Source organism: Tachysurus fulvidraco, chromosome 23, assembly GCF_022655615.1.
Source record: "Tachysurus fulvidraco isolate hzauxx_2018 chromosome 23, HZAU_PFXX_2.0, whole genome shotgun sequence".
Classification (NCBI taxonomy): domain Eukaryota; kingdom Metazoa; phylum Chordata; class Actinopteri; order Siluriformes; family Bagridae; genus Tachysurus; species Tachysurus fulvidraco.
In genome coordinates, this window is record NC_062540.1 from 17,547,579 (window position 1) to 17,574,685 (window position 27,107).

Below are 27,107 nucleotides of genomic sequence, written 5' to 3' on the forward strand. Positions count from 1 at the left end.
ACACACACACACACTGTGCCTGCAGGCGAGGCCCATACCCTTGTGTTGATCTACATAATCATGTGCAGAAGCTCTTTTAAGAGGGAAAAGTCCAATCCCCATTTTCCCAGGGCCTCCTGGCTTACAGGAAGTACTCTGACCTGCAGCTGCCAATCAGAGACGGAGAGGTCAGGTGGAGAGATGTGTTTCTCTACATCACACACACACACACACACACACACACACAGGTGGATACATCAGATCATTAGAGAAAGGGAAATAAAATAAGAAAAATACACATTTTTACTGTTACTACTCAGATGCTGTATTTCATGAAAGAATAAAAATTCATTCGTGTTAAAATAAATTATTAAATCTATTTAGAAGTGCAAAAAAAATTCTCATGTTATTAGAAAATATGTCCATTTTCCACTAACTCGGAAGATCTCATGCAACAAGTCAGAATCGTGGTGAAGGTTAAAGGAGGCTTCTTAAAGTTTTTGTTTTATTAGTGCCAACATTATTAGTCTTCGGCGCCATGGAGATTTTGGACCTTCACTGAGATGAGTCCAACCATGTGAGCATCCCGAGGCATCTAGAGATGTACCAGCTCCAGTTGCTTCATGAAGTATTGGGACATACTGTACTGTACCAAGAGGAGATGCCACCTCCATGTGGTCTTTGAGGACAGACTTACAGACTGTATATTTACACACCTCCAGTGTAAGGATGAGGTTCCATTTTGAATCTGGTTCCTCTCAAGGTTTCTTCCTTTCCATCTAAGGGAGTTTTTCCTCCAAAGTCACCGCAGACACCACAGGTTTGTTTATTGGGGATGAACACAAATACATTTAAATAGATCTCATATTAATCTTAAATGTTTGTATTATATTAATCTTTATATTAACCTTTTGTTTTATGTTTATGTTCTGTAAAGCTGCTTTGAGACAATGTCCATTGATAAAAGCACTATACAAATAAATTTGAATTTGAATTTGAATTTGAAATTGAATTATTAAACGCTCAATGGGAAAAGCTACAGAGTCACAGCGGACACCATAAACCGCAAAGATTTCCCAAACATAAACCCACACAAATGTTTGTATCTTCACAGTAAATGTTGATATCAATCTCATTTCTGCTCTCTGTGATGCTCCGAGTGCTTGTTCATGAGCACCTAAAAGTTGATGGAGTTATCTCCAACCACAAAAATTCTGTTCAAGGTTATCAACAGAGGGACTGAAAGACTGAAAGTCCTGACTCATTATATTTAGCTATTTTACTGTCATCTACTCCTCGAGTCCTTGAGATATTCCCAGCAATCTTTAACAGTTACAAACCAGTGATACTCGAGATTCTTTCATAATATCTCCTCACAGGAAACATCTATTTTAATGATCACTTAGGTTTTATGTGGAGAATTTGTTCTTCGTCAGCGATCATCAGCTTCATCAGATCATGACTCTGACCTGTTAGTTCCTCAGAGGCTCTTGGTTGCTTAATTCCACTCGACTACAGTCTGTTGTAGAAAGGTAATTATTCACATTGACATCATTTCCTGTTCATTGTCACCCAAATGAGGATGAGGTTCAGTTCTGAGTCTGGTTCCTCTCAAGGTTTCTACCTCATATCATCTCAGGGTGTTTTTCCCTCACCACTGTCACCTCAGGCTTGTTCATTAGGGATAAATATTAGACATAACACCAATTTAATTTTAAACTTTACAATTTGTATTTTGTTTCTATGCTTCTGTAAAGCTGCTTTGAGCCAATTACAATTGTTAAAAGACCTAAACAAATACATTTTATTGAATGAATGTAGAATAATATAAGATCTATTTAATTCACTGTTATAGTGTATAAGATCACATGTAAGTCACTGCTATAGTGTATTAGAGTCACACTTTAATGTCACATTCATTTAAGGACAGAGCTGTTGTCATAGAACGTTCTGACCATCCTGACCAATCAGATATGTGCACTAAATAACATTGTGTTATAAATGTACAAATAAATGTTATTACAGGAGTGCTCAGTTTAATAGCCTCATGTCCTGCATATGGTCTGTCAAATCTGACCTCTTCACATCTGACTTATCACTTGTCAAGGTCACGTGGTGGTTGTGTGAAGGTTGTGAGAGGATTGTGTGAGGGTTGTGTGAGGGTTGTGTGAGGGATGTGTGAGGGTTGTGTGAAGGTTGTGAGAGGGGTGTAAGAGGGTTGTGTGAGGGTTGTGTGAGGGTTGTGTGAAGTTTGTGAGAGGGGTGTAAGAGGGTTGTGTGAGGGTTGTGTGAGGGTTGTGTGAAGTTTGTGAGAGGGGTGTAAGAGGGTTGTGTGAGGGTTTTATGAGGGTTGTGTGGAGGTTGCTTGAGGAATATGTGAGGGTTGTGTGAGGGTTGTGTAAAGGTTGTGAGAAGGGTGTGAGAGGGTTGTGTGGAGGTTGTGTGAATGTTGAGTGAGGTTTGTGTGGAGGTTGTGTGAAGGTTGTATGAGGGTTGTGCAAAGTTTGTGAGAAGGGTGTGAGAGGGTTGTGTGAGGGTTGTGGGGAGGTTGTGTGAGGGTTGTGCAAAGATTGTGAGAAGGGTGTGAGAGGGTTATGTGAGGGTTGTGTGGAGCTTGTGTGAGGGTTGCAAGAGGGTTATGTGAGGGTTGTGTTTCTGTCAGAGGTTGCCTATTTAACACCTCTGTGCTCCAGCTATCCCGGACACTTATCATTCTGTTTGAAGTCAGTTTTAATATCTTTAAGCTCTCTCTCTTTCTCTCTCCCTCTCTCTCTCTCTCCCTCTCTCTCTCTCTCTTTCTTTCTTTCTCTCTCAGCTTGAGAATTAAAATATCCGCACTTTCAATGGAATGGCGCAGGTCCAGAGTCCAAACCCACACGGCTAAGCAAATAAAAGAGCCCACTGCATATATCTTGGCAAAGGCTCATCATCAGATATACAGTTTCAGAAAGCCAACAAGGAAATATGTGCAACCCGAGACAATATCAACAAACTCGCCGTCCTCGCGCTCAGACTGAGATTAAAAAGAAGGGTTTTGCAGTTTAATGCGTGGAGTAATGCAAGCAAACAGTGCTGTGTGGAGAAATGCTCTGTTTGAGACAAGGCCTCTGAAATCTGCCAGCTACAGCTGCTACTGGCCTGAGACTATCTGATTCTAGGTAGACCTACATGAGGCGCTATCCATGAGAGAATAGAGCGGATTGAGTGTACAGAAATACTAATATAAAAACTAATATAAATGTAATAATAACATTCAGAAATGTAAATCCATGCTACAGTTATATATTCAAAATTACTCTATTATTTACTAAATAATTTATTGTGAATAAACATAGTTTATATAAAAATGTTGATATATTTATATTCATGTTTAAGAATATTTTGATTATGTTCTTGATACGATTCGACTCTATTAGTTATCTTTATTGTTCATTACACTTTAATGATTAATTCTCATGCGGTTGTTTCTACACATCAGAGTTAGAGCTTTATAAACCCGCCTGCTTTGTCTTCACAGCGCTGAAGAGAATTCCACAGTTTCTACTGCCATCTACTGTCCGCACATGTACACACACTCACACACACATCCCACATACAAACACACACACATACACACGCTCACACATCCCACATACAAACACACACAAACATAAACACAAAACACACACACACACACACCCCACATACAAACACACACACATACACACGCTCACACATCCCACATACAAACACATACACACACAAACATAAACACAAAACACACACACACACCCCACATACCACAACCCAAACACACACACACACACACATCCCACATACAAACACACGCACACACACACGCCACATACAAACACACACACAAACACATACACACACAAACATAAACATAAAAAACACACACACACACCACACCCCACATACCACAACCCAAACACACACAAACACACACACACCCCACATACCACAACCCAAACACACACACACACACACACACACACACAGACAGAGAGAGAGAGAGAGAGAGAGAGAGAGTACTGCTTTTATTTTATGTTACTTTAATAGTAAACGGTAAAAGAAAAGTGGAAAAGTAAACAAAAATTTTAATTTCTAAGATACAGTTAGTTTGTTTATTTGTTTGTAACACTGGAATCATGGTGTGAAAAAAATCGAACATCTGAAACAACCGAATAAATAAAATCTCCACTTTCCCTCTATACTACATTTCCCGTCGTGCCTTTTACCCGTCATGCTCCGCGCGTGTTGCTATAGCGTCTCACCGAAGTATTAAGATGGCGGCGCACAGTCCGGCTCGGGTTTTCGCTTCTCTCGTACCAGCCACCAGCGATGATAGTGTCGGTGTGAAGGAGCTGATGATCCCGGGTGTGAAGGCGGGGTGTAGTCGATGTGCCGGTCTCGGGAGGCAGGTGGAGGTGACGGGTATCGCCGAGGTGTGTGCTCCTCCTGACCGGGCTGCTGTTAGTGTCTCTGTGTCTAACAGGAAGGAAAGCGCTAAAGACGCCGCTAACAGCGTGCAGCGCAGACTGGACTACATCCTGCACACCGGCCGCCAGCACGGACTCAGGGTGCGACTCATAAACACATCTCACACTTGCTTTTACACTTAGCTGTAGATTTAATGCTGTTTGCCCAATGATCACTTACATGCCCTCATCACTACAGCAGCTGAAGAGTCTGAGGATGGAGTGGAAGTTTAGTTTAACCCACTGTTTACACACTGTAGTGAGGTGGCTTGTTGCTTAGCTTGTTCGCTCACACCTCCAGGTGGGTGGGGTTTGATGCCCACCAGTTTGGACGTTCTCTCCAGTTACCGGAGTCACCTCCAGGAACTCTGGTTTCCACGCAGGTCCAAAGACATGTGCTGCATCCCTAAAATGTCCATAGTGTGTGAGCGTGTGTGTGATTCCACCCTGCAATAGACCAGCAGACCGGTCCAAGGTGTACCAGGACTTGTGCCCCGAGTTTCCTGGGATACACTCCAGGTTCGCCACGACTCAGTAGGATATGGATGGATGGGAGAATGGATGGATGAATTTTTGTGTTCAAATAATCAACATGTTTAAGTTGTTCAGTCTGATCTACATTGGAAAGGAACAGAGAGTTTGATTCCTCCAGCAGTTTTCGGTTTTCTTTAAAGTGAAACCATAATTCAGAAATGAAAGAAACATAGAGCAAAAAGTGAAAGGAATAAAACAGAACTGCCAGAGAGATTTACAGCAGTCCTTAAACAAATGTTTTTTGTCTACGTAAGTCCCACATGAGCACAAATGTCCAAATTATGTCTTTCCATGTTTCCATGTTTTCTCACTGTTGAAGCCGAATTTCTTCAAAATGTATGTACTTAGAATACAGTATTTTTCTACCAACTCTTGTTTCTGCGAGGAACAGAGCAATGACCAGATCACTGTTGATGGCTCTTCAAGTCTTTCAAGAACACACACAGAGACGTGATTTAATGTGATGTCAGTATTATTACTCTATATACCGACAGGATGACACTAAAAGCCGTCATGTTGAATTGTTTCTGTCAGGAGGAGGACATGACTGTGATGAAACACTTGCAGAGAGAGGAAGCGTTGTACTGCATGCAGGCTGAGGTGAGCAAACCTTTAAAATGCTTTAGCACTTATTCACGATTTAGTAATGCAATGATTCTATGATCTGAATTGTGTGTGTCTGTGTGTGTGTGTGTGTGTGTGGGACAGGTGAGCATGGTGTTTTCAGACTTTGTGAAGATGCAGGCTGTTCGCTCGGTGCTGATTGAAAAGCTGGACAGAAGCGTGTGTGTTGGGGATCCACGTTTCTCCCACAGTTCAGAAAGCCTCAGTGTGTTACGGTAAATCTGAGCATTGTTTAAATGCCAACAAGTTTTCTCACCCATCACAGCTAGATTTTTTACCCGTCGAATAAATACATCTCAATCCGGTTTGACAATTGATGCAGGGCTGTGTGATATCTGATCTGTTGCTTTTATTTCAGGAGACGCGTGTGTGCAGACGCTGTGAAAAATGCTCGCCTTAAAGCACACGAGGTGTGTAACCTGCTAGGACAGGCTTTAGGACGGCCCATAGTGGTACGGGAGGAGGAGTCTCTGGAGTGGAGGCCCGGGCAACAAGAGGGCATGGCCAGTACTCCAAGTACTTTACAGGAGAAATTGGAACAGATGTCAATCTCTGCGTCGTCACATGTGTTCGTAACATTTGAGCTGAAGCCTAAGCACAGTACGAGGAAGAGGTGATGGACACTGACAACCGTATACACAAACCTGCTGACAGTATGATTTAATAGAGTAAACTTCCACGATGATGATTCTACTTCGATCTTCAGAAATGATTGGTAACTTCTTAAGCTCACACATTCAGACAAAAACGAAAATTCTCCCTAGCGAAAACAACATAGTTCCTCATTTACATCTCAGGAAATGTGGCCATTATTTAAATAAGGAATGAAGCACTACGTGATGTGTGGTTATGAGAAAATGGTACTGTGATGTGGCCCGAGGTACGATGGAGGCAGAGGAACTGTTTTCCTGCACCAGCATCTTCCACTGTGTCTTTCTTTTACAGCAACAATTTGTGATTTAAAAAAAAAAAAAATCTATATAAGGCCATCCTTAAAAATATTTTGGTTTGCAGTAACAGTAAAAAAAAAAAAAAAAAAAAAGGTCGGTAGGTAGGTCTGTATATTTTTTAAGTTTCATTGTAAAAAAAAAAGTACAAGTACACAATTTTGCTGATGGTGATTACGTAGGTATGACTTTAAAGAAATTAGCATACCGTGACGTCACTGACTGGGTCTTCATCCCGTGCCTTCCTGCGCATCATTGCAAAACTTATTTCGATGCTGGACAGTTTTTCCAGAACTTCGTGCCAAGTTAAAGCTTTGTCGAGCTGTTTTAATTCATTTTTTTAGATGTATTATGGTGCCCGAACCCGTTAATATTATTTTATTGCTTTTGTATTAGTTGTTTGAAGAGTAAAAAAAAAAGGTCGGTCTTAACGCAAATTTACAACCGGCAAGTCGGTCGGGCTTAACGCAAAAAAATAAAAAAAATTGAGTCGATCCTAAATTGACAGGGTCGGTCGGGTTACGGCAAACAAGAATATTTTTAAGGATGGCCTAAGAATGATGTATTCAATGTAGTTTGTACAGCAGTTATATTTAATGCTGTAAATCATGTAGGACAAAACAAGATCCTGTTATTACTGCTACCGTGTTATAGCAGCTATAAATATCCTTTTTCTTACCAGCCTCCCTTTTTTATACATCTGCTGCTGAGTGGTGGAGGGACTGTGTTTAAGGGTTGTCCTTGTGTCCGTCCATTCATTCTTACTAACGGTTTAATGTTTGCAGGATCTATGTGAAATGATGCTCGTAACCTGCAGGTAAACTGATTTTTGAATTGATCCGAAGTCGCAGAAAAGTCAAATGTCATATAAGTAATTATATTTCAGAATCAGAAAGAGCTTTATCACCATGTTTTCACATGCAAGGAATTTGTTTTAGTGACAAATTACTAGTTAAGACATAGAATGACAGAATCAGACAGAATGACGTACACAATATATACAATTTGTATGTACAGTATGTGTTTTAAGTAAATAATGTGTAAGAATAGTGTTGTGTCCGCGAATGTTTAGTGTTTATCAGATGGATTGCCTGAGGGAAGAAACTGTTCCTATGTCAGGTCATTCTGGTGCTCAGGGCTCTGTAACGTTGACCAGATAGCAACAGTTCGAAGAGGGATGTGCTGGATGTGAGGGGTCCAGAGTGATTGTGCTGGATGTGAGGGGTCCAGAGTGATTGTGCTGGATGTGAGGGGTCCAGAGTGATTGTGCTGGATGTGAGGGGTCCAGAGTGATTGTGCTGGATGTGAGGGGTCCAGAGGGAGTGTGCTGGATGTGAGGGGTCCAGAGTGATTGTGCTGGATGTGAGGGGTCCAGAGTGATTGTACTGGATGTGAGGGGTCCAGAGGGAGTGTGCTGGATGTGAGGGGTCCAGAGTGAGTGTACTGGATGTGAGGGATCCAGAGTGATTGTGCTGGATGTGAGGGGTCCAGAGGGAGTGTGCTGGATGTGAGGGGTCCAGGGTGATTTGTCTTTGCCCTTTTGCTCACTCTGGAGAAGTACAGATCTTAGAAAAGTACAGATCTTTCCAGCATAGAACTAAACTTTTGATCATGGAGGATGCTATCAATGCTGCTGAAATTTAATTTGAATTGTTATTCAACTCTTTTGAAAAAAAGCACAGCATGTTTTTCCAATGGCAGAAAATCTCATCACTATTACAAAGCAATGACACTGGAGACTCCTTCACCATTTCAACCATTAAGACACCTTTTCTTCTGTTTACGACACATTTCCTTCATTGTTTTTTTTATCTTTACAATCCTTACTTGTAGTTCTAATCATACAAGGCCTTCTAAATGCACTGTTGTAGTAAAAATGATAAACACGTGTTTATATCCCTATGGATTAAATGTAACCTTATATGAATGGACCTTATAAGAAATCGGATTCTTCACAAGAATTCATGAAGTTGTTTACGTTAAACATGTAAATGCATCATGTGTGCAAAGCATCAGGAACAAACATGAATCTGAAATACTTTAATCAGATGTAAGGTGAATCCCAACCGTTTATTTAGACTAGAAAGTGAAAACTGGTGAGAGACGTCGGTTATACTGATTCAAGGCTAGTAATTAAAACTTGATCCTCAATAATGCAAATATCACACATCCTGTGCAACTGTAACACATTTTTAAAAAATCAACAACGCTTAATTAGCTCAGGTTTGGTTATTTATTCCAGTTTTACTACTAGTAGACATTTTCTTGAGAACACTGTTTAAAAGCATGTTAATAATCTATTGTACAATACTGAGGATAAACCCTGATGACCTGAATTACATTCATTACCACTGTGTATGTCTAACAAACACAATCTTTTAAATAACGGAACAATAAAACGTCTCACTCCGTGGTTAGCTCTAATTTATTTCTTTTTTTTAATCATCCCTGAATTTTGCAGTCCTAACTATAAAAATGCTGAAACACAGTCACGGCTTAAATCACATCCAGACTCCATCAGGAGACTCCGAGGCAATGGCACCGAGGAGAGCTGCGCTCAAAGTGACAAGTGCTTATTCACAGCAGAACGACTCGCACACCTCCTCCATACCGTCTCTGTTTCTCTCTCAGTCTTCTGGGTAAAGTTCTTTCAGCCAGTCGAGCATCACAAATTTTTTCCCATTAAAGTGGGAGAAATACCGATCTAGGGTGGGGATATCTGGCTGGAAAACAAACACACACATGAACACACACACAGAGTATTTGAATTATTTTGGAAATGCTGGAAATAAATGTTGTTGTTTTTTCTGATTACTATTCTGTGTGATTTGCATCTCAGTAAATGATCAATGATCGATTTAACCTTTAAATCTATTACATCTGACAAATCAGTTTGAAGCCGCGACTGCCGTTAGTGAGAAGAACAGTTTATATTAACCTTCTTTATGGAAATGAAAACAGACTTTGGTCTACAGCTTTAACATGCTATTTAATATGATACAGTTTTGAGCATTCTTAGATTAATTATAAAAGTAATACTAGCTTTAAAAAGCCGTGTACCGGCCACACCTCCTTCAACTTGTCTGACAGTTACATGGCCACACCCCCTTTAATGTAAACGGTGTGTACAGGCCACACCTCCTTCAACATGTCTGACAGTTGCATGGCCACACCCCCTTTAATGTAAACAATGTGTACAGGCCACACCTCCTTCAACATGTCTGACAGTTGCATGGCCACACCCGCTTTAATGTAAACGATGTGTACAGGCCACACCTCCTTCAACATGTCTGACAGTTACAGGGTCACACCCCTTTTAATGTAAAGATGTGTACAGGCCACACCTACTTCAACATGTCTGACAGTTACATGGCCACACCCACTTTAATGTAAACGATGTGTATAGGCCACACCTCCTTCAACATGTCTGACAGTTACAGGGTCACACCCCCTTTAATGTAAATTATGTGTACAGGCCACACCTCCTTCAACATGTCTGACAGTTACATGGCCACACCCCCTTTAATGTAAACGATGTGTACAGGCCACACCTCCTTCAACATGTCTGACAGTTGCATGTCCACACCTGCTTTAATGTAAACGATGTGTACAGGCCACACCTCCTTCAACATGTCTGACAGTTACAGGGCCACACCTGCTTTAATGTAAACAATGTGTACAGGCCACACCTCCTTCAACATGTCTGACAGTTACATGGCCACACCCCCTTTAATGTAAACGATGTGTACAGGCCACACCTCCTTCAACATGTCTGACAGTTACATGTCCACACCTGCTTTAATGTAAATTATGTGTATAGGCCACATCTCCTTCAACATGTCTGACAGTTACAGGGCCACACCTGCTTTAATGTAAACAATGTGTACAGGCCACACCTCCTTCAACATGTCTGACAGTTACATGTCCACACCTGCTTTAATGTGAATTATGTGTACAGGCCACACCTCCTTCAACATGTCTGACAGTTACATGTCCACACCTGCTTTAATGTAAACGATGTGTATAGGCCACATCTCCTTCAACATGTCTGACAGTTACATGTCCACACCTGCTTTAATGTAAATTATGTGTATAGGCCACACCTCCTTCAACATGTCTGACAGTTACAGGGCCACACCTGCTTTAATGTGAATTATGTGTACAGGCCACACCTCCTTCAACATGTCTGACAGTTACATGGCCACACCTGCTTTAATGTAAACGATGTGTATAGGCCACACCTCCTTTGCCATGACTTGAAACATGAAAAAGCAAAAGTCAGAAAAACAAAGTGTCCAAAGACGTTTACGTTTACGTATACGTAAATTACGTTTCAAGCAACAGTGATAATAATGATTGTGATTAATCCTGACAACTTACACAATTGCTTAAATTATACAATTAAACGATTAGCAGTGACTTAAAGGCAGGGTCTCCGATTTTGAGAAATGCTTCAGAAAACTGAGTCGGACCGAATAATAAACAAAAATCAAAACAAAAATCAAAACAAACATGTAGCCAATGAGCAGAAAGGGGCGGGGCTTGTCAATATGTGGCGGAGAGAGTGTTCAGTGCTCATGTGTGACATTAGCAGAAAGCGGTTTTAACATCGACATGGAGGATAAAAACAAAGAAAGAAATCAAAGAAAGACTTACGATAAGGACAAGAAGTAGGACGTGTTAATATAGGATCAGCTTTCCAGCGCTGGAGAGAACTGAAGGAGCAGGAAGTTGGCCACATATTCACAGATTGGAGTTTCCCGAGTCAATAACTCCTGAGCTAAACGCTGTTACTACACAAATAACACCTCTTTTCTATCGTAGTAATGTAGAGAGGCAGCTACAACCGCGTTTTGTGTAGTAACAGCGTTTAGCTCAGGAGTTATTGACTCGGGAAACTCCGACCTGTGAATATGTGGCCGACTTTACTTAAGACACCGAGGCGCTTTTTTCCTTCTCGATCGGTGAGTAATGTTGGTTTTGCTTTGTTACACAGAACTAATATATGCCTTTGTCCTTTACATCATTATGCTTGTGTGTCATTTTTGCTTGTTTGTTTATCTACAATCGTGTTGTTCTTCCCTTCAGCTATGATAAAGACACATTTCTTTCCATTAGTCTCCTGGGTTACGTATGTATGTGTGGGCGGAGCTATCGACACAGGGGCGTGTTTGTTTTGGTGATTTCAAATGTCAACACTGGCTTTTAAAAATCAGAGACCCCACCTATAAGCTAGATGGAGAAAGGATGGAGTTTGTACCTTGTATCCCTCGAAGAGCTGGAGTACATTCTGGGGCATGTATCCAACCATCAGAGAGGACTCATCAGATCCACTGAACAAAATCTTGTAGTGTGGGGTGCTATCCATTCTCTTTAGCTACACACACACACACACACACACACACACACACACACACACACACATGCATGCACACACATGTATGTACAAATTAAGTATAAAAGCTGCAACCATGTTAATAAATATATACATTAATGTGTGTGTATAGACCTGAGAGTCGGTGTACTTCTTCCTCCTTAACCACTCTGGAGGAACCCGAAGTCCTTCGTCCCAGCCCACTATCACCCCCACCATGTGATTCTCCATCTCCATGACGACCTCTCCTACTCGATGCAGCACATACTCCGGCCTGGGACTGCGTGGCACCTCTGATTCTACACACACACACACACACACACACACACACACAGACACACAGACACACACACACACACAAAAGTTTAACTATGTGCTAATGTAAATACTGTGACACTCACTGGGTCTGGAAAAGCAGCTCATTTTCTATTTGTGAGCTTGAAGTGGGAGAACAAACAGGCTCTGAAATGGTGAATAATTGAATGTGAGACTTCTCAATAAGAAGTTCAGCAAGATTAACACGTCTTGTGTTTTTAACACCTAGACAATGTTTTATTACAACCAGTGAAAAAAAAGGAGGCGTCTGAATTCTTTCAGTTCTTAATTGAGATTCGGTCCAAGCTGTCCTGAAGTGAGGTGTATAGTATCTGATCTTAACACCACCATTATCTACTCGCATTACTGGTTAGTCTCGGGTGTTCGGGTCTAAAATCTTTACAGCTCAAAATGCCCAAAAGTGCAGTCCTGACAGATGATCGGTGGCACTTGTGCTCGTTTGTGGGGTCATAAATCCTTCAGATATATCAGCTTGATATGGAACTGTGTAATATACAGTGTTGTATCTATAGTCTCATATGTTTTTTTACTGTTAGGATGGTAGAAATGTTATTAGGCTGAGACATAAGCAAAGAATGAGAAAGAGAGAGAGAGAGAAGGAGAGAGAAGAGGAAAATCAGCTGTTATTTGGAGCACAGCCCTTCCTCAGGGAGTCTCATGCAAAACTTATGTTTAACTTGTTGGCTGTAGAACTAATTTTTATGCAAACTCCATTGTTTAAACTGTAACGGAACAGAAAACATACCACATGCCTCTGAGCTCCGTATTTCAATGTGACGGTGGTGAGGAAAAACTCCCTGAGATGATACGAGTGAGGAAGAAACCTTGAGAGGAACCAGGCCTAGAACTGAACCTCATCCTCATTTGGGTGACACTGGACAGGAAATGATGTCAATGTAAATAATGTCCTTTCTACAACAGATTGTAGTCGAGTGGAATTAAGCAACCGAGAGCTCCTGAGGAACTAACAGGTCAGAGTCATTTCCCACAAACCCAACACTAATTCCTTCCTGCTGAAGTCTTCAAAGAACTGACTACTGACTGACGCGACAACGGTTCAGAGAAGGATCATAAACAGATTGGATTATCGAAGCCTTCACAATTTGTCACATCAGATACAACAACGGATTTAGTCTTACATGAAATGTTCAGAATCAGATCTAACTTCACCCCAAATGTCAGCCCAGTGATCAGTGTGGTGTATGAAGATTGTTATGCACTGGATCTACACAGCTACTGCAGCCTGCGGGTAAAGGAAGCATAGCGCTAGCAGATCAGCTGTCCTTGTCATGCTGTTTTCACACCTGTAAATGTGTACATACAATTTCGTTTACACTGTATATGTCATTCTGTTACACTGTGGAGCTTGTGTCACTAAAACAAATTCCTTGCATGAGGAAACATGCCTGGCAATAAATTCTGATTCTGATTTTATTCTTAAGGATTTTATTTTTTCTTTCACATTAACGGCATTTGGCTGACACGTTCATCCAGAGCCACTTACATTTATACTGCTGAGCAATTGAGACCTGAGGGCCTTACTCAGGGGCCCAGGAGAGGCAGCTTGGTGGCCTTGGGATTTCAACTCAACCTTCCAATCACTTTAATTTAAACTTTCTTCATTGTCTCCGTAATCATATAAGGAACCATAGATTTTTTTCATATTTCTGCTTACACCTAATGTTCGGATTGTTGATGTGAGTGGGTTTAGAATTTCTACAGCTGTTTGCACAATTTGTGTCTAGAAGCTTCCCCTGCTTTTTAGCAACTCCGGTGTAAAAGCAGCAAAACCCTGGACACTGAAAGACTGGACATGCTTGGAGTAAATTTGGGATCATTTCCATTTGGAAAACTTTCACACATTTGGTCAAACTAGCAGGAACATTTTAAACAAACAGAAATTAACTATGAGGTTGTTATATAAATGTTTCACAAGACAGAATAAAAAAAAAAAGGTTCTTACCTGCAAAATAGCCTTGTGTATTACTGCGCATCAGAGACTCCAGGGCCAAGATATCTGCTTGGATCGTATCCTGGTCCTCTTCCGCTCCCAGCAGTCTGTGTGAATGTGTGAGTGAGTGTGTGAGCACAGGTCTACATGATCGGTACTTGTGTACGGTTTTAAAAAGAACCGTGAAAGGTTTTGCATCTAAAGCTTACGGAAATTTGGGCATCCAAGAAGCGATCCAGTCGGCCCAGACGGTCATGTTCAGATATTTCATCCTCGTGATTTTCCATGCCTCTAGGATTCTGAATAAAGAGAAGCAGAAATTCAGTATATGTAAACACTTACAGACTGATATATCAGTCTAGATCATGTTTTTATTAGCATAAAGGCTATGAGGAAGACAATGAAAGAAAAGAACCTTTTAAGATTTAACACTTTTTACAACAGTGGATTTTAAATGTTTATTACAGAATGAAAAGAAGAGAGTTTTTCAGGACTGCAGCTGTGTCCCTGTAGTCACTCCAGATTAGTGGGGCATTAAGAGCAACTTCAAGCACAGTAAAAATGTAAGAAGCCTCAGGAACAGCAGAAATAAAACAGAAAAAACAAAAGAAATAAAAATCTCCTACATTTGCTTTAAATGTATTTGATCAAGATGGACATGCTTGGCATTGGCGAGAGAGAGAGAGAGAGAGAGAGAGAGAGAGAGAGAGAGAGAGAGAGAGAGAGAGAGAGAGAGAGAGACAGACAGGTATAGAGAGAGAGAGAAACAGACAGACAGACAGACTGATATGATAGACAGGTAGAGAGAGGGGAGAAAGACAGACAGGGATAGAGAGAGAGAGAGAGAGACAGACAGACAGACAGAGACAGGGAAAGAGAGCGAGAGAGAGAGAGAAACAGACAGACAGACAGACTGATATGATAGACAGGTAGAGAGAGGGGAGAAAGACAGACAGGGATAGAGAGAGAGAGAGAGACAGACAGACAGACAGAGACAGGGAAAGAGAGCGAGAGAGAGAGAAACAGACAGACAGAGAGAGAGACAGAGAGAGAGCAGTCTTTCCCAAATCCCAGAGTGTCCATAGTTTTGTCGTCCCTCAACCCCATCACACAAGCAGCAGTTATTCGAAGTGATTGACTGTTTGCTATTTCTGCGGCTCCCTATGTAGCTTGTTTGTTGTGTGTTGTGTGTTATGTGTGTCCCTGAATAGATGTGGGACAAACAAAAAACAAGTAGCACCATTTAATTTGATTACATCGAGACTTTTTCTACGGAATTGCTCAAGAGCTAAAAATGCAGTTTAAATGTAAATAAAGCTTTGTAGTCTAAAGGTTCACCTGTTTCCATAGGCTTTTCTGGTTTACTCCCAAATGTCAAAAACATGCTAGTTGGTTAACTAGCTATGCTAAATTGCCCATAGATTTGTGAGTTAGCATGTCAATGTGCATGTGCACATGGTGCCATGTGACGGACAGGTCGTGTTCCCACCTCACATCCGGTGATTCTGGGATAGGCTCCAGAGTCATAGTGTATTGTCACAGCAGTGGAGTCATTCAGATTCCTGGGAACCACAATCTCCCAGGACCTGAAGTGGGACATTCACATTGACTCCATTGTGAAAAAGGCTTAGCAGAGGTTGTACTTCCTTCGCCAGCTGAGGAAGTTCAACCTGCCACAGGATCTGCTGAAACAGTTCTACACTGCTGTCATTGAATCCATCCTCTGCACCTCAGTGACTGTTTGGTTCAGCTCAGCCATCCAATCCGACCTACAGAGAGTAGTCCGGACTGCTGAGCGAATCATTGGCACAACTCTCCCCACTCTCCAAGACCTGTACTCCTCCAGAGTGAGCAAAAGGGCAAAGACAATCACTCTGGACCCCTCACATGCAGCACACTCAGTCTGGACCCCTCACATCCTGCACACTCACTCTTCGAACTGTTGCCATCTGGTCGACGCTACAGAGCCCTGAGCACCAGAATGACCAGACATAGGAAGTTTCTTCCCTCAGGCAATCCATCTGATGAACACTTAACATACTCTATTCTAACATTGTTTACAAGTACTCATTTATATTTTAAGTTGCACATCTACATTTGAATTTGCACATATATATACTTCAATTTGCACATTTATTTTTTCCCCTGTACATACAACTATCTGTTATACATGTGTTCATGTCCTATCAATGCCATTCTGTTTACACAGTGGAGCTCCTGTACTACAACAAATTCCTTGGATGTGAAAACATACTTGGCAATAAAGACCTTTCTGATTCTGATACTGATTCTGATACTGAATCTGATATATACACATTTCAGTTGATTGCTGTTTTGCACAATACTTTACAATATTTCGTGAAACTGCTGCTATAATACTAATGTGTTCATTCCAGTATTTCTGCACACATAATATTGTTTAAACATACAGTATGAACACTGGTCTGTGCTGTTGTTGTGTAATGTCTTTTGTGTAATGTCTTTTGTGTAATGTCTTGTATTTTTTGTTGGCACTGTTTCGTTTGTCCTGTACTGTCTTTGTCTTTTGCCCTGTACTGTCTTTTGTCCTGCACTGTCTTTTTATCTTATGTTCTTTTGACCTGTACTGTCTTTTTGTCTTCTTGTCTTTTTGTCTTGTCCTGCACTGCCTTTTGTCCTGCACTGTCTTTTTGTCTTATGTACTGCATTGTCTTTTGTCCAGCACTGTCTTTTTGTCTTATGTCCTGCACTGTCTTTTGTCCTGCACTGTCTTTTTGTCTTGTCCTGCACTGTTTTTTGTCCAGCACTGTCTTTTTGTCTTGTCCTGCACTGTCTTTTGTCCAGCACTGTCTTTTTGTCTTGTCCTGCACTGTCATTTGTCCTGCACTGTCTTGTTTGTCTTGCCCTGCGCTGTGTACACCAGGTCACACAGATGCACTATGTACCTACTTACTTACTACGCACTACTTACTAAGTCCTTATAGCTCTGCCTTTGTGTTATGTAGCACCAGGTCCTGTATAACCTTGTCTCATATCACTGTACTGCAACAGCTATATATTATTGAAATGACAATAAAAGCTTCTTGACTTGACTTAGTTATATATATTTATATAAAACTAAACAGTCATATATTCTGTATTTATATTTAATACTCATACTGTCTATATCGTATCACATCTGCTTTGTCTTGTATAGTATAATGTTATTTATGTCTGCACTTTTGAGAGTCACAAACAGCTGGAACCAAATTCTTTGTGTGTGTAAACACACCTGGCCAATAAATCTGATTCTGATTCTGAGATATTTGTGTGTGTGTGTGTGTGTGTGTGTGTGTGTGTGTGTGTGTGTGTGTATATATATATATATATATATATATATATATATATATATATATATATATATATATATATATGATAACATGAATGTCGATTGTATTGTGTGTGTGTGTGTGTGTGTGTGTGTGTGTGTGTGTGTGTGTGTGTGTGTGTGTGTGTGTGTGTGTGTGTGTGTGTTTGCATACCCCTGAGTTGCTAGTGTGCGTTGTGCTTCGGTCCCGCTGGCCAACTCCATTATGAGATATTGTGCGGACAAAGCGCACAGGAGAATCACGAGATGAGGCAGCATCGTTTCCGTCAACTGCGGCATCACGTGACCTGTCGTTTCAACGCAAACAAAACACGTGTCAAACGCAGCTGTTCACAAACGAGCTAAAACACAATCTGGACTCGGGCGTGAGGTTTAATCTCAACACTACAAACCACAGACAGATAAATAAACGGAAGTTTATGCGGGTGGTAGAACCGAACACATTAGATCGTTCCGTGTAGTAAAGAATCAGAACTAGACGCAATGCACGCGTGATTCGTACCACAAAAGTTGCCCAACACATCTGCGCTGTCAAACAAACAATCGTTAATATTTGCATAAGGAGAGGTTTCGGTTTTGGCACCTGCCTTGGAGCGCCGAAGCGCCAATAGCCGAGACCCACGCGGAGAGGAGGAAGGTTTACGCGTGCGACTCGCGCTCCGCCACGTCAGGACCCGACACGCGGATGTGTTTACATGCTTTTGCGATGACGGAGGTGTGCGGATAGAGAGCGCTGTTTAGCCAAGACAAGACTACAGACCTTACAAAAATCACCATAAACTACTTTATCACATAACACACAAAACACCGAGGTGCCATCGGTGGAGTTTGTGTTTAAACAGGTCTTATTCGGGCACTGACTAAGTGTAGCCTTCATCTACTAGGTACACTAGGTGTATAATTTAGTGATAGGATACAATTTGTAATGATCTAAAGACAATTCAGTGCAGTGGAGTAGAAAGCAGAAATACTTTCGGTTTCCTTTGGAGTCCCACAGGGTTCAGTTTTAGGCCCATTCCTTTTCAGTGTGCTAGCTGAAATAAAATCAGGAAATACAACACAGTACAAATGTACATTTCTATTTTTATCATCGGTGTGTGTGTGTGTGTGTGTGTGAGAGAGAGAGAGAGAGAGAGAGAGAGAGAGAGAGAGAGAGAGAGAGAAAGAGAAAGAGAGAGAGAGAGAGAGAGATTTTATGGCTATCATAAATTTGGCAATGATAGAGATACTGATACTTGGTACTAAAGCTCAGGAAAAAACCTAAGAAACAATCCTAGGTGTACCTAAAAAAAGAATGCTTTATTTTAGGGAAAAAAGTTATCAAGACTACATTCTATTACTGAAAAAACATTGATTAAATTAGTTTCACGTAAGAGTTTTCTTTTATACTGTACACTTGATATATTTTCAGAAAAGGAACAGGTGGATAGAGCAGGGTGTGGAAACATGAGTTTATTTCATTAAAATATCAGTATGTACTAATGACAGCACTACTCCCTACAGGTACATAGTTATTGAATCATGTATTTTTGCAGTTAATCTGATTTCTTCATATAAAAGTATACAAATGAATAATTATACAAAGTGCCCTTAGCCGGGGCATTCTATACCCCCACCCCCCCGAGTGTCTGGGACAGAGGACTGAGTGCGTGTCTGGCCCTCTTCATCACTAGCTCACTCATTCGCATGGCATTAACAGCATCACATCACTTCCTGTGCAGGGGTCAGGTTGGTGATTGAGGGAGGGTCTGATACGATAAGCTTTCATTTCAAAAACCATGGATATAAAATCATCTTAATGACATGTATACTTACAGACGTTAAGAAAGAGTACACACACACACACACACACACACACACACACACACACACAAACACACACACCCATACACACAGGCCCAGGTGCATGGGCTTTGGTTCACTGAACCAAGCTTAAAGCTATAATCTAAATCCTGCCACAGCAGGAACCGAACAGACCGCAACAGCTGAAAGTGTTAAAAAAGAAAGGATTAAAGACACAATTTCAGAGTAAATGAAATGAATGACAAGTACAAACTATTTCAAACCTCATGAAGACTTTATCACTGCTAGGCATGGGCTGATATTTCATTTCTATTTCCATAACAGTGTCTAACCTTCTCTTATAGCTTGCAGATGTATCCTTACTGTATAACCTCACGACTACAGAACATTACAGTATTTCATCCAAGTCAATTAAACACACTTATTTAATGTGATAGTGTTAAAGCTTTTGTGAGCTAAGCTGGAAATTTCTATATATTTATATATATTTCCCAAAAACATTTTATTTTAAAAATCGAGAAAATTCAGCAACGGCTTTAAAACGATCTGAAAAAATTAGATAATTATAATATTAACATGAGCGTTTAAACGTACACACACATTTAGATATACAAAAAAAATGTCATTAATGAAAAAACAATGAAATAATTTTTTACTATTTAATTTAATTTTTTTTTATTTAATTACCAGTTACTTTTATTCTTGTTGATTAATCTTTTTTTTTTTTTTAATGAACCAATAAAACGGGAGTAATGTAGCACTGATACAACAGCACTGATCGTTTAAGGTCTTTAATTCCTCTTATGCCACTGCAATTTGTCAACAATTATATTTAAAAAACTATTGAACAATGTATGTATTTTAAACATTTACAGTTAAATGATCCCGTTACAAAATAGCCTAGGCTTGCTAAGCATTGCTTTACTGATAAATACCAAAATTAATGATAGAAATAAAAAATAAGAATAATTACAATGACGTAATTAACCAAATTCGAAACCATAATTTAAGAGTTACGTTTACGTGTTGTACTAATTTAAAACAGCTCGGTTTTAATTGAAAATTTGCATACGAGGTTAATGAAAAATGGATATTTAGAAAAATATTTATTAAAAACTCAAAGAGTTTTAATGTTTATTAAAAAAAGGGGACTAAGGCAGTGATCTTTAACTTGTAAAAAAAAAAAAGATCTGTCCTTCTGTTGATTTTTCTTGTCATTTTTGACTTATTTTGTGATTTCTTTTTGTGTTTCCTTAAAGAAACAGGGGTGCAGAAACTAAACTGATTAACTATACACTTATAAAATGCCTAATATTTAATAAACTGGATTAATACCAAGAATAAAACACATCCAGACACGCCGTTACAGGAAAAGAATTAATTTTGCGTCTCTTTCTTGTGTTCTTATTTATCAGCGCATGCCTATGCTCGTGTCAACAAATCAAAATCTAAGAAACAGGTCAAAGCACAGACAGAAGAACTCGTCGGTGTTTCTCTGGCCTCTGTGTTATCTGCCTGAATGAACAGATGTGATGAGAAGCCTGCGGTGCTCCTGACTGACTGTGCGCTTACACGATAAATCCTAGGTTCGGTCATAACGGGCAGGATTCACATCAGTGACGCTCCTCTACCCTAAAACCCCAAAGTGCAGTGCAGAACTGGTGACATGGCAAAGAATAGAGCTCTCAAGATGTACGTGTGTGTGTACGCTTGTTATAGTGAGTCTTTTAAGTGCCACAATGGGAAATTGGGGTATAATGGTGTGACTGTGAAATAACGTCACTACAAATACATGTCTACAGACTGCGTGAGCAAGAGGTCACCTCTGTTACCACACACACACACACACACTACTTAACTCAACTGCGAAGACATTTTTCAGTATTTTACTTTTAGTAGGAAGTCTATCAACAACTTTTTTTTTGGATGAATCGTCACTCGATGTTGGAATACAGTCATTTACGTCTTCCACCGGTAGCATCCGCTTACGATACGACGTTAATTGGGTGCATACCTGGACAGATGTTCTGTATACCTGGAGGAACGTATAGCTGGATTCGGCATGTCTACTCCAAGCAGAGCGCATCGTCGACAGCCCCCATGGTCTCGACAATGAAGACTGTAGGGTTTCATGGGGACAAATCATAGCTTCAGATACCTCAGTCCTCTGTGTTGAAAACGTATAAAGACTCTGAACAACATACATACTGAAACATAGGCACCTTTGAGCTCTAAATAAACTTGTAGTTCCTCCTTTCAATGGAAGAATAAGCTACAGTTGGCAGAACTGTTCAAGACAATCAGACCTTATCTAACAGGACCTGGTGCTGGTTTTTTAGGAGATAGGAGTCGTACCTAAGTGATAAAAACATGCGACTTCTAAGTTAGCAGTTAAACATTTAAACAGATACATACTGGATTTACTCTCTGATCTTTAAGTGAATCTCAAAATGCATTCGTACATGTGGAACAGAAAGCCATGTTCGAGAGGGTGAATAAATACATTTTGTCTAAGTGGGTAAATAAAGAAAATATTGCTATGGATTAAACATTCGATTTTAGGATAAAATGCTCCAGCGGTTTTTGCATTTCATAGCTTATGCCATATGAACCGCTTGTGTAACACTTACTGCTAATGAATGTTTTTACTTCCTTGGTCATGTATTATTATCATTATTAGTAGCAGGAGCAGTAGTATTTAAATGCACTGAATTAAATAAATGAATGTACTTTTTTTTTTTTTTTTTTTAAACATTTCACCCGGTAGCTTTCTCTCTCTCTCACATGACAGAGATCGATGTGGGACGGTGAAGATAAACACACGGCGGCTGATGAAGACGCTAACCGCCTTCTTTATCCACGAGATTGGGAGAGAAGGAAGAGAGTATTGCTATACAACCCACCAAAAATAGGGTCCTTTATAATTTCCTGGACATTTGTTACCGCCTGATGATTTACCAGTGCACAGTGTACTATTTACCGCTGCACCATACAGGAGCCCAAATCTGCAATTTTTAAATGAATTCAGTCCTAACAATAACACACACACACACACACACACACACACACACACGGTCAGAGGGAGACGCAATGCTCACCAGTCTGTTCCTTCGCAACAGACCAATCTCCACAATTATGCATAAATCGACAATAGAAAAGCATTTATCATACACACACGGGCGTGCACACACACACACACACACACACACACACACACACACAATACTACACAGTGTGGAGTACAAAGAAATATCAATGTATTTAAATGATCAAAAGGCACAAGGTATTGCTAATCATATAAAACATGCTAAAACCAGTCATAATTTCTCTTTTGACTTAGAGAGACAATTTAAAGACAATAAGAACAGTTTAAAAGGTCCATCTTTGCATAACCACCAAATATACTATTCCAAAACTCTGCGCACACACACACACACACACACACACACACACACACACACACACACACACACACACACACACACACAGTCATACACACTCACACACACTTACACTTTGAAAACACTCTGTGTTTAAAAGTGATTTCTGAAGGATGCTTGGGTTTGTTGCTATTAGCAACTACTACTGTGTAAAAACATGTTCGTGTGCGTGTGTTATGCAGGGAAAAAAGTTCGTCAGACTGAAGGATCATATGATTCGCTGGATTTCAAACAGTGCACCTGGAAATGATGAAAAGGGATAGGTTTAACTGCAGGTGTGAAAAAATGATAAGTGTAACTGCATGTGTGAGTTTTTGTTTGTTTTTGTCGGGGGTGGTGGTGGTGATGGTGCAGGAAGGACTCTAAGGCCAGAAGTCCTTCAGTACAGAGTCAGGATCAGATTCACATAAATTCAGTCTGATAGCAGCAGGAATGGTGTCACCCCAGTGCACTGTGGGGTAGATATAAGATAGCACAAAGAACCATGGTGTTGGTGCAGTTACCAGCCAATCAGGTTGGCTTTGGCCTTCTCTGTAAGTTTGCGAACTCTGCCTTTGCTCGATGTGCCAAAAGTGATAGAGGCGTCCTCGAACAGAAGCTGTCTCTGCTCTTCTTCAGAGTCTTCCTCATTGTAGAACGCTGTCCTACGGCCCTGGTTACGTGTTTTCATAGGCCCCTTACCGTTCCCGTCCCCTCCAGACTCCACCCCTTCTGATACCTCCTTCGGGACAGGAGATGTGTTCTGTTCGCTGCCACGGCGGCCGCTCCTTCTAACAGTTGTGGGGGTTGGTGGGGCTTGTTCTGCTGTCCTCACTAACCGTGGTCTTCCACGACGCTTTGGTTGCTGTTGAAGTCCATCTCCTGAGTCTGCTAGGCTAGTATCGTGTGTGGTAGACGAAGTGCCGGCCTCGTCACTCGTGGACTGGTCGGGTTCCTCCTCGATGGTGGAGTTCAGACGCAGAGCTTCCAGCTCTTTTTTACTTTTCCTGCCCCGCTTCCCTGGTGGGCGGAGCAATGGTGGTGGCTCAACAACCTCTGCTGTCCTTATCTGAGACTCCAGTCTGGGTCTGCCCCGACCCCTTTTCACTACACCCAGTGAGGCTTGACTGCTATGGCCATTTAAATGAATGTTGTTGGGAGGAAGAGGAGGATGATCCACTGGACCTGACAGAAGAACACAGTGGAGAAATGAAGGAGCAGCAACGTCACGGATTATAACCTAGAGTCATGTCAGTTATTATCAACCCATAAGCTGTACCACACCCCACCATCTGGAACCAACTTCACGTGTACAAGGGAAAGCATCACAATAAGTCACAAACCTGGCGTGTGCTTAACAGGAGTTCGAAGTTTCCGCCTCGACTCCCTGCCTCCGCTGTCCGTGTTGTTGGAACTCTCCGTTTCCTTGGAGATGCTGGGAGGAGTGTGAGAGTTCTGAGCTCGAGCCGTCCTCGATGTGGCCTCGGGTCCTTTGCTGTGGGTGGGGACAGGGGGCGGAGCCGTCTGCGTCGGAGGCGGGTCTGTGGAATGAGTGCCAAAACGAGCGGAGCTACGAGTGCGTCCGGAGGTGACGGTTTGTTCTGCTTTGCCGTTGACATGCGGAAGGGTTTGTCTTAAGGACGCGGTGCGGGAATGACTAGCTGGTGTGGTTGGAGCTGCAGCATCGGAGCGGGGAGGGACCCGAGACGAGACACGCCTCTTCCTCTCAGGGCTGATGGGAAAGGAAACAGAGGGGAGCATTACCTAGGCGAATTAACACAAAATAACCAGCATGGGGAAGACCGGAATTTTTATTGTTTCATCAACCAAAAAAAAAAAAACAGGTTTTCAAACTGGACTGTAGACTAATATTTTATATATTAAAATAGACATATTAAATCTATCTTATCATATGAGATATAGCTCAGCAGTTAAAGGCTGCCCTCATGATTAATCCCAGCTGTGTCATCTAATAATGCCGAAGTTAGCCGGCCTGGTTCGACCTACAGGGAATACACACCGAACTGATGTGAGAATACACTGAAAATCTGTTTTTTTTTTCTTTCCATTTATATTTCAAGATTCTACTTTTGACTCAAAAAGGATTGTCATTAGTGCTCTCAGACTTTCAGGTCCCGCTGAACGTAAACAAGAACGGACTGTTCGATTAAATAATGAACCAGCAGACCGATGACTGAGGACACAATGTTCCTATGATTCAGTGCACCTGGAGGCAGAGCTGGAAGGGGAAGAGCTTCTTCTCCTCCTCTTCATGCTTTGTCTGGTCGGTCGCTCTCTGTGCAGGCGTTGTCGGGTCTGACGCTCCGTATGTCGGCTCTGAGCGGCTTTGAAATCGTCTACGATCGAGCTGACGTGTTCTTCGAACAGGGCAGAGAGCCGGAGACTCATACTGTAGATCTACAAGTGATGCACACGCACACACACACACACGCACACACACACAATATATAATGCATCACATTTGTATTGTCATAAGGACTGTTTAATATTTGATAGTGTAAAAAAGACATATATGTATTAGTAAAAGTACCCTGGACTTCTTGCTGGGTGTGTAAGCTTTGGAATTGCTGAATATGAGTCGCACGTCTTTGCATAAGTCCATCGGAGACTCGTACTTTCCTGCTAGGAGAGTTTTCTGGACTGTCTCGAAGTCCATAGGGGTGTCTACAATTTCCAGGTAATCCTGCCAGAGAAAAAAGGTTTGTATCCAGCTCATGAAGTTTTAATAGGAAAATAATCATTTTGTCTTGTCGATGATGAGTAAACAGTTATTACTATTGGATCAAATTAAATTATGGGAATCTTTTTGAACCGGCAACACGACGGACAGGTAAGTGGAGATGCCTTTATACCCTCAGACAACTAGGTGGTTAAAGCTGCACTATAATATCGTCTATTTTAAAATGCCTTATTTTGGCTTGCGTACAGGTGTGTGTGTGTGTGTGTGTATGTGTGTGTGTGTTACCGGATATTCATCAAGATCCACGGGTTGTCGGAAAGGCTCAGAGTCCTCACACTGGAATATGAGTTCCAGCAGCTCTCTGCAGCGCCCCCTCCAGGCATGAGGGTCTACAGATGCAGGTTTATTCCTCAGATTTCTCAGGATGGGCTTCTGCTTGCCCTGAACACAATATCAGAATCATACAATCAGGGATAACATCATTCAGCTGACTGGATAAATCATACATACAAACAGTGCAGGTGATTTAAATATGTACGTAAAGGATTGGGTTGATTGCATGCGAGGTAGTGTGATGAAATAGTATAGAAATGAAACTATTTAGAGGTATTAAGTCAGAATGTTAAGAACATTTCAGCATAATCGAGACCAAACCGATACGACGTGCTCCAGCGATTCAGACTTGTGTTGCTCTGTCCATTTTTGTCCACGAGGCCTGAGTTTAACGAACGCTAAGGTGCTGTAACTTCCACTCGAACAAATTTGCTTATTATGAGCCAATTAAAATGCCAGAATAAAATATATCTGCTCGATGTGGCCTCCCAACACTATTTCTTTACAGAGCTGCAGAGCAGTGTAGCAGTGTGTAGGACTGACGCAGAGCAGCCTGAAGGACTCGGTTGGGAATTGACGGACAAGTCGTCGCTAAGCAACTATTGTTTGCTCGTCCGTTTTTCCGAACGTAAGGCTCTCACACACGTTACGGTGTTTCGCAAAAGTTCACGGTGTTCAGTGCATTAAAAAAAATGCTCTGTTTTTTTGGGAAACTACAGGTCAGGAAGTGTCAGCGGTGATTTATGTACAAAACGCCACCACTGCACACAATGTCTCCTAAGCACAATAACAGAAATCACAAAAGCAGCATCCTCACTTAGAATCTCCTACCTTATTATTGCGTTTAGATGTACCTGGAGTTTCAGGCTCTTCGTCCTCTTCTTCTTCATCCTGCATTTCAAGCGAAATCTATAAATTAGGACATTCCTTGCGATCCACAAACAGTATGAGACACCTGCTTATTAATCTATAATAATAATAATAATAATAATCTGCTTTTGTGGAGTGAACAAAAGTGTACACGTGTTTAAAAGAGTGTAAAGGGTATCCGATACTTACATCACTCGAGTCAGAGAAAGCTGTTTTTTTCATGCTATTGTACAGTGGAATAATGTCGGTGAAAGTTTGGTCCCTAGTAAAAGCACAAAGAATAAAAGATATGAATCAGTAGGTATAGTTACCAAACATACAGCATTTATCAGAATACATGTATCGAACAAATACATACATAAAATATGGAAAGGTTTCTGTGGTGTAAGAGGAATAAAGCATTCTGGGA

At 41.1% G+C, this 27,107-nt stretch overlaps 3 protein-coding genes across 5 annotated transcripts in view; 1 reads left to right on the forward strand and 2 right to left on the reverse strand.

Annotated features, from left to right (window-relative positions):
* The first annotated feature begins 4,259 nt into the window (after positions 1-4,259).
* Positions 4,260-6,660, forward strand: irak1bp1 (interleukin-1 receptor-associated kinase 1 binding protein 1). The gene is made up of 4 exons (XM_027171371.2): positions 4,260-4,562; positions 5,529-5,594; positions 5,703-5,833; positions 5,977-6,660. Exons 1-4 carry the CDS (start codon positions 4,269-4,271, stop codon positions 6,233-6,235), a joined length of 750 nt encoding a protein of 249 aa, XP_027027172.2. The 5' UTR covers positions 4,260-4,268; the 3' UTR covers positions 6,236-6,660.
* A 1,930-nt stretch (positions 6,661-8,590) lies between these two features.
* Positions 8,591-18,304, reverse strand: si:dkey-261l7.2 (uncharacterized protein LOC569751 homolog). 2 transcript variants are annotated; one of them, XM_047807488.1, is made up of 7 exons: positions 18,160-18,304; positions 17,727-17,859; positions 14,436-14,525; positions 14,239-14,333; positions 12,075-12,238; positions 11,826-11,942; positions 8,591-9,288 (listed from the first exon to the last, which is right to left on the reverse strand). In XM_047807488.1, the coding sequence occupies exons 2-7, from the start codon at positions 17,849-17,851 to the stop codon at positions 9,193-9,195; spliced, it is 687 nt and encodes a 228-aa protein (XP_047663444.1). In that variant the 5' UTR covers positions 17,852-17,859; positions 18,160-18,304; the 3' UTR covers positions 8,591-9,192. The 2 variants fall into 2 exon arrangements, with proteins under 2 accessions (XP_047663444.1, XP_027027198.1); XM_027171397.2 differs by having other exon boundaries at positions 18,075-18,215.
* A 705-nt stretch (positions 18,305-19,009) lies between these two features.
* Positions 19,010-27,107, reverse strand: part of LOC113658883 (pleckstrin homology domain interacting protein) — a 52,989-nt gene continuing 44,891 nt past the window's right edge. For both annotated transcript variants that reach the window (XM_027171355.2, XM_027171356.2), the window contains exons 33-39: positions 26,888-26,960; positions 26,660-26,719; positions 25,781-25,936; positions 25,346-25,498; positions 25,022-25,212; positions 24,138-24,526; positions 19,010-23,979 (exon numbers count right to left, since the gene is read on the reverse strand). In XM_027171355.2, coding sequence (XP_027027156.2) covers positions 23,315-23,979; positions 24,138-24,526; positions 25,022-25,212; positions 25,346-25,498; positions 25,781-25,936; positions 26,660-26,719; positions 26,888-26,960 — 1,687 coding nt within the window. In that variant the 3' untranslated portion in view covers positions 19,010-23,314. The remainder of the gene's footprint in view (positions 23,980-24,137; positions 24,527-25,021; positions 25,213-25,345; positions 25,499-25,780; positions 25,937-26,659; positions 26,720-26,887; positions 26,961-27,107) is intronic.